The sequence below is a fragment of the Puntigrus tetrazona genome, unplaced genomic scaffold (genome assembly GCF_018831695.1).
Source record: "Puntigrus tetrazona isolate hp1 unplaced genomic scaffold, ASM1883169v1 S000000173, whole genome shotgun sequence".
NCBI lineage: Eukaryota > Metazoa > Chordata > Actinopteri > Cypriniformes > Cyprinidae > Puntigrus > Puntigrus tetrazona.
In genome coordinates, this window is record NW_025047844.1 from 87,501 (window position 1) to 95,000 (window position 7,500).

At 39.1% G+C, this 7,500-nt stretch overlaps 2 protein-coding genes across 5 annotated transcripts in view; both read left to right on the forward strand.

The window, feature by feature from the left end:
- LOC122333023 (R3H domain-containing protein 1-like) overlaps positions 1 to 1,104 on the forward strand; it is a 22,302-nt gene extending 21,198 nt beyond the window's left edge. The window contains 3 exon segments of the mRNA XM_043230518.1: positions 74 to 179; positions 268 to 341; positions 779 to 1,104. Coding sequence (XP_043086453.1) covers positions 74 to 179; positions 268 to 341; positions 779 to 946 — 348 coding nt within the window. The 3' untranslated portion in view covers positions 947 to 1,104.
- A 3,083-nt stretch (positions 1,105 to 4,187) lies between these two features.
- Positions 4,188 to 7,500, forward strand: part of LOC122333017 (serine/threonine-protein kinase Nek5) — a 23,433-nt gene continuing 20,120 nt past the window's right edge. The window contains exons 1-2 of one of the 4 annotated variants that reach the window (XM_043230501.1): positions 4,188 to 4,309; positions 4,496 to 4,617. In XM_043230501.1, the coding sequence (XP_043086436.1) occupies positions 4,498 to 4,617 (120 nt within the window). In that variant the 5' untranslated portion in view covers positions 4,188 to 4,309; positions 4,496 to 4,497. Of the gene's footprint in view, positions 4,310 to 4,495; positions 4,618 to 7,500 lie in introns of those variants that run through there. The other 3 variants (XM_043230502.1, XM_043230503.1, XM_043230504.1) reach the window with 3 other exon arrangements.

The following is a 7,500-nucleotide window of genomic DNA, read 5'->3' on the forward strand; positions in this document are numbered from 1 at the left end:
TGCTCTCCAGTGATCTGAGGATGAGCATCACCTGGACGTGTGTGTGTGTGTGTGTGTGTGTGTTTCTCCTCAGATGGGCAGCTCGTCTCCTGCACCGCACCTCACTAATGTAAAGAACATCCGTCCCAGCCTCAACACTCTTCCCATCATGCCTCACTTCTCCAGATCCTCAGGACCGGGTGAGTCCTCTGGTTCTGTCTGGTGTTTAAGGAAGTGTTGAGGATGTCTTGAGGATCATCAGGTGTGTTGTTGTTGTTGTTGTTTCAGGTGAGGTGCGCTTCCAGTACAGCCCTCAGCTCCGCCCACCGCTACTGCAAGCCCCGCCCACGCTGTCCAGTCAGGTCAGCCCACCAATCACAGTCCAGATCACATTAATACGCTACTTCAGAGGCTTATAGTGCCGTTATTAGACACTTTAACACTGTTTAAATGATCAATATAAAATATAGAAAAACTAATGTGAAGTTTAGGATTAGGCTCCTTTTACTAGATTTATAATCACAATACAGCTATTTTTTATTTGATCTTTGTTGTTACAAATAAGAACCGATGCGATCTGTTCATTACCTGCTTTTTTATTTCACCTCTAAGAATAAGCATTCAAGAAAAAAATAGACAGAAAAATAGACAGAAACTAGAAAAGCAGTGAGTGATTCTCTCTCTTCTTTTATTCTTGTAGTATTAAGACCCAGATCTTATATGATGTTACCCCAAACATTCACAGATCATGAAGTAAAGACGTCTCTGTCTGTCTCTGTCTGTCTCTGTCTCCGTGCAGGCTCCGGTCGGGCCCCGGCCCTCAGCTCGAGGCAGGAGGTTCCCGAGGAGGGCTCTCTCTACGGATCTCAGTGTAGGTGTCTCTCAGATCAAGATCAGGTTCCTGTCTCTTCCTCCTCAGGCTTTAAAGCAGGCCTCGTGTTTCTTTAATCTCTCTCCTTATTATTAGTATTATTATAATCATAATTCACCAGAGAAGTCACTTTATTAGTGAAGGATTAATATATCACTGATTTGTTGGTAAAAGCGTACATTAGCCTTTTTTTTATATCTCTGGAAGAAAATATTGTAAAATGACTGTAGAATTAAATCTGTAGGTTTTTCAGATTTAAGTCAAATTTTATTAATTTTCTCATTCATTATTTTAAATTTATTTTAATAAGTATTATGTAAATTAAATAGCGCTGTCAAACAATTAAACCAAATCAAAATAAAAGTGTGTACATAATATACATGTGTGAATGTGTGTGAGTGTGTATTTATTATGTGTATATAAAGGCACACACATACAGTATATATTTAGAAAATACATGTTTAAAGTTATATTCATAAAAATTATACATATATATTTAATATATATAAACATTTCTTAAATATATACATGCATGTGTGTTTATATACAGTACAGTACACACACACACACACACACATATCATGTAAACAAAAACTTTTATTTTGGATGTGATTGTTTGACAGCACTAAAAGATGTTTTGAAATGATTTAAAATGGTTCAGTATCTTTAGACAGTACTCTGTGTGTGTGTGTGTGTGTGTGTGTGTGTGTGTGTGTGTGTGTGTGTGTGTCTGTGTGTGTGTGTGTCTGTGTGTGTGTGTCTGTGTGTGTGTGTGTGTGTGTGTGTGTGTGTGTGTGTGTGTGTGTGTGTGTGTGTGTGTGTGTGTGTGTGTGTGTGTGTGTGTGTGTGTGTGTGTGTGTGTGTGTGTCTGTGTCTGTGTGTGTGTGTGTGTGTGTGTGTGTGTGTGTGTGTGTGTGTGTGTGTGTGTGTGTGTGTGTGTGTGTGTCTGTGTGTGTGTGTGTGTGTGTGTGTGTGTCTGTGTGTGTGTGTGTGTGTGTGTGTGTGTCTGTGTGTGTGTGTGTGTGTGTGTGTGTGTGTGTGTGTGTGTGTGTGTGTGTGTGTGTGTGTGTGTGTGTGTGTGTGTGTGTGTGTGTGTCTGTGTGTGTGTGTGTGTGTGTGTGTGTGTGTGTGTGTGTGTGTGTGTGTGTGTGTGTGTGTGTGTGTGTGTGTGTGTGTGTGTGTGTGTGTGTGTGTGTGTGTGTGTGTGTGTGTGTGTGTGTGTGTGTGTGTGTGTGTGTGTGTGTGTGTGTGTGTGTGTGTGTGTGTGTGTGTGTGTGTGTGTGTGTGTGTGTGTGTGTGTGTGTGTGTGTGTGTGTGTGTGTGTGTGTGTGTGTGTGTGTGTGTGTGTGTGTGTGTGTGTGTGTGTGTGTGTGTGTGTGTGTGTGTGTGTGTGTGTGTGTGTGTGTGTGTGTGTGTGTGTGTGTGTGTGTGTGTGTGTGTGTGTGTGTGTGTGTGTGTCTCCCTCAGTGACGGTGGTCCGGACGCGTCCAGCTCCTGTGTGCCTTCAGTCTGATCAACAAGAACAAACACAGCCTGCTCTCTGTATATAATATAAATTGATTCTGTGTTTTCTGTGACTCGTGGAAACAGACGCCATATTTTTTGGGTAATTTCTTTTTAATATTTTTAATTTAAGACATAAACACCTCACAGATCCTGGTTTTTAATGTGCTCTCAACATTAATCACATCCCAAATAAAATCTTTTGTTTACATGATGTGTGTGTGTACGGTGTGTATATTGTGTGTACACACACACATACAGTGTAGATTTTTTTAAATATTAACGTATAGATTTACATGAATATGATTTCTATTATATAAAATATATTTAATATATAAGCAGAATTTTTCTGAAATGTATTCATGCATTTGTATTTATATATACATAAATATACATATTGTGTAAACAAAAAGTCGTTTTTTTTATGATTAATGGTTTGAAAGCACTGGTCACGTCGAGTCATGTTTTTTGGTCTTTTAATATATTCATACTGAGGAAATCAAAAGAGGAAAAGGATCAAAAGAGCAAGAGTTTTGCACATTTCTACAAACTCTATTTTTTCTGTTAGAAATGGAGGTCTGTGTTTACTGGAGCGAGTCCAGAACCAATAAATGTTTTCATCAAATGAAGTGTTTCATCAAGCGCTCTGTGTTTAGTTTCTCTTCCTTCTTCAGTCCGAGACCGTATAAAAACATTAAACAGATTCACAATATACTGCAAAGCATTAAATATTAAGATATATTTCAGCATTGTTTTAGTAGTATTCAAGTTCTGTTATCGTTTTTGTTCATATTTAAATTTGGATTTTATTTTGTGTATTGTTTTTGTAAAAAAAAAAAAATAGTGGTGCCAATAGATTTTATTCTATTTAAGTGTTTTTTTTTATTACATATTACTTAATTTAAAAATTAAAAAGAAGTGTTGCTTTCAAAAACAAAACAAAAAAACCTTGAAATAATTGAATACCCCACTGATTAAAAATGTTTTAAGTCAACTTGAAGTTTTAAGTTACTTAAGTTAAAACTTGACATTTTTAAGTTGGCTAAACTAGTGCTAAACTAGCTGACGTAAAATAGTAACTTTTTTTATGGTTTTGGATGCAGATAATTGTGGTTCATTTACTTCCTGCAATGAATTAGAATTAGTTAAGAAACTTTTAGGAAGGGAGAGAGAGGGAAGGTCATGAAAACAGTATTTATTTATTTAGATTTAATTTAAAGAGCAAATGAGATGCAAAGATGTATTTATTGTCTTCTCTTGAAATGAGTTCATCAGGCCACGAGAAGACACTGAAGTAATGAGGACCTGAGGAAGAACTCTATTCTGAAAAGACCTTCAAGAACCGTTGAGTGTGTCTGATGTTTGCAGGCCTCAGAAGATCAAAATAACAAAATAAATAACAGAATATCAGTATTTCTCTTCCAAAGACTGCTGCTGATCAGATACTGTACTTTATGATCAGGTTTGTGTCTTAATTCACTAAACCTCAAGTAGGTTTTATTATAGTGAAAGGGCTGGAAAGAACATCTAAAGGGTTTAATGGAAGTATAATGGAGTTGTGGAGAAGTTCAAAAGAGCCCAAAACACAGTACTATGAAGAATCTTCTAATGGTTTTACTGGTTTGATATTTTAATAAGAACTATTATCATTTCTGAAGGTTTTTATTGGAGTTTTTGTCAGAGCAGTATCCTACTATTATTACTATCAGTAGAACTCGGTTAACCTGCTTAAACTATGATTTAAACCTGTGGGTTTATTTATATTTGTAGTAAAACCAGGGCTAGTTTTCTTCAGGATTTTGTAAAAGCGATGTTAGCACGCCACCTTGAGACGAACTACACTCATAACAGAAGATCCTTTAGGACGCAGCTGAGAGACCCGGATGAGATCCCGGGATAAACGTGCAGGTGAAGGAGAAGTAGCTGGGTCCAGCAGCAGTATGTGGGTGAGTTAAAGTAAGTTAAACTGTGTGTGTGTGTGTGTGTGTGTGTGTGTGTGTGTGTGTGTCTGCGGGTCACGCGCTGCTGACGCTGTTGACGCGTCGCCATGGTGACGCGCCGCTCGCGTTCACGCGCGTCCTGGCCCTGCAGGAGACCTCCACCTTCATCACCTCCTCCTCCTCCTCCTCCTCTTCATCACAGACATGGATCAGTACGAGGTTCTCCGGCAGGTGGGTCAGGGCGCGTTCGGGCGCGCGCTGCTGGTCAGACACCGGCGCGGGGGCGCGCAGCTCTACGTCATCAAGGAGATCAACCTGAGACAGGTGAGACATTCCTGAGACATTCCTGAGACATTAATACAGACTGGGTTTATGATACGAATTCAGCCCTTCGTCGTTTTCCCACAACAGTTCGTGTTGAATTAAAGCCTGAAATATAACTCTATTATTTTTATTTACATAAATGAATGGCCGCATATTAAAAATGATCAATCTAAAGCTTTCACGCATAATAATGTTAATCATTAACAACTTAATATGTCATTTAAAAATGTCTGTTAACTTATCTAATATAGTATGGATATAGTAATGATATTTTTAATCTTGTTTTTTTTGTGCACTATAGGCTGTAAATAAAATAAAGGGGAAACTTTTATCAGTTTCTGCTGTGTTTTATGAGTTAAATGACTTCATAGATTGAATAGAAGGCTGTGTTTGTGCTGATTGGTGGATGTTCGTGGTGTTCAGGATCATCAGGTTCATGTTTTTAAGGCTGCTTTCTGGTCATGTTCATGAAGAGCCTTTGTTGAAGAGTTCACAGAATTGTTATCAATGATTTGTTCAGAATTTGACTGTTTTGTGATTGCAGGGGATTTTAATATCCACATAGAAAATGCAGATATCAAAACTACAAAAGAATTTGTAACTGTTTTAAACACTTTTGAGCTGATCCAGCATGTGCATGGACCTACACATCACCATGGGCACACGCTAGATTTACTCATCAGTAAGGGTTTACAGCTTTCGTCCATTGTTATCAAGGATGTAGCACTGTCTGATCACTTCTGTATTTTCTTTGATATATTGATCTCTGCTACCACTGAATCCAGATCTGTCACTGTCAGAAAGAGATGCATTAATGAGAACACAAGTGTGCTATTTATGAAGGCTGTTTCTTCAATGCCAAGCATTTCTGCCGACTGCGTTGATCTTCTCCTGGAGTCCTTTGACTCAAAAGTTAAGAATGTCATGGATGATATTGCACCTGTGAAAGTCAGTAAGAAGACTGGCAGACAAAAGTCATGTTGAGAAAATCAACAGCAGTGCAGATCATGAAAAGGCAATGCAGAAAGGCTGAGCGGACGTGGCGGAAGACAAAACTTGAAATCCACTATAGCATCTATAAAGACAGCCTGCATGCTTTTAATGTGGAATTAGCCACAGCAAGACAGAAGTTTTTCTCAAACCTTATAAATAGTAACCTGAACAACACCCGCACTCTTTTTGCTACGGTTGAGAGACTGACAAACCCCCCAAGTCAGATTCCCAGTGAAATGCTTTCTGACAGCAAATGCAATGAGTTTGCCTCATTCTTTTCTGAGAAGATCGAAAATATCAGAAAGGCAATTAAAACATCAGATGATGTAGAGATATGTCAGATTCAACCACAATCTCAAAAAGGAGTCACTATGTGTGTTTTTGACGCAATTGATAGCAAAACTTTGGAGGAAGTAGTACAGCACCTAAAATCCTCAACCTGCTGTCTTGACACACTTCCTACATCCTTTCTTAAAAGCGTGTTTGACTGTTTAAAAGCTGACATCTTAGAAGTGGTGAACACATCACTTCTTTCTGGGACTTTTCCAAACGCCCTGAAAACTGCGGTTGTTAAGCCCCTCCTGAAAAAGAGAAATCTTGATAACAGTATATTGAGTAACTATAGACCGATATCAAATCTTCCGGTCATAGGCAAGATCATTGAAAAGGTAGTTCTGAATCAGCTGAACAGCTACTTGAACTCAAATGGTTATCTGGATAATTTTCAATCTGGTTTCAGACCGCACCACAGCACAGAGACAGCGTTAGTTAAGATAATAAATGATATTCGCCTAAACTCTGATTCTGGTAAAATATCAGTGCTGGTACTACTAGATCTTAGTGCTGCGTTTGACACTGTCGATCATAACATTCTTCTAGACAGACTGGAAAACTGGGTCGGGCTTTCTGGAATGGCTCTAAACTGGTTCAGGTCATATTTAGAGGGGAGGGGTTATTATGTGAGTATAGGAGAGCATAAGTCTAAGTGGACGTCCATGACATGCGGAGTCCCACAAGGCTCAATTCTTGCGCCGCTCTTGTTTAGCCTGTATATGCTCCCACTAAGTCAAATAATGAGAAAGAATCAAATTGCCTATCACAGCTATGCTGACGACACACAGATTTACCTAGCCTTATCACCAAGTGACTACAGCCCCATTGACTCACTCTGCCAATGCATTGATGAAATCAACAGTTGGATGTGCCAAAATTTTCTTCAGTTAAACAAGGAGAAAACTGAGGTCATTGCATTTGGAAATAAAGATGAAGTTCACAAGGTGAATGCATATCTTGACTCAAGGGGTCAAACAACCAAAAGGCAAGTCAAGAATCTTGGTGTGATTCTAGAGACCGACCTTAGTTTCAGCTGTCATGTCAAAGCAGTGACTAAATCAGCGTACTATCACCTAAAAAAAAATATTGCAAGAATCAGATGCTTTGTGCCCAGGCAAGACCTGGAGAAACTAGTCCATGCCTTCATCACCAGCAGGGTGGACTATTGTAATGGTCTCCTCACTGGCCTTCCCAAAAGACCATCAGACAGCTGCAGCTCATCCAGAACGCTGCTGCCAGGATCCTGACTCGAACCAGAAAATCAGAGCACATCACACCAGTCCTCAGGTCCTTACACTGGCTTCCAGTGACATTTAGAATTGATTTTAAAGCACTTTTACTCATCTATAAATCACTCAATGGACTAGGACCTAAATACATTGCAGATATGATCACTATTTATACACCTAACAGACCACTCAGATCACTAGGATCAAGTCAGTTAGAAATACCAAAGGTTCACACCAAACAAGGAGAATCTGCTTTTAGTTATTATGCTGCTCGCATCTGGAAGCAGCTTCCTGAAGAGATCAGATGTGCTGAAACATTAGTCACTTT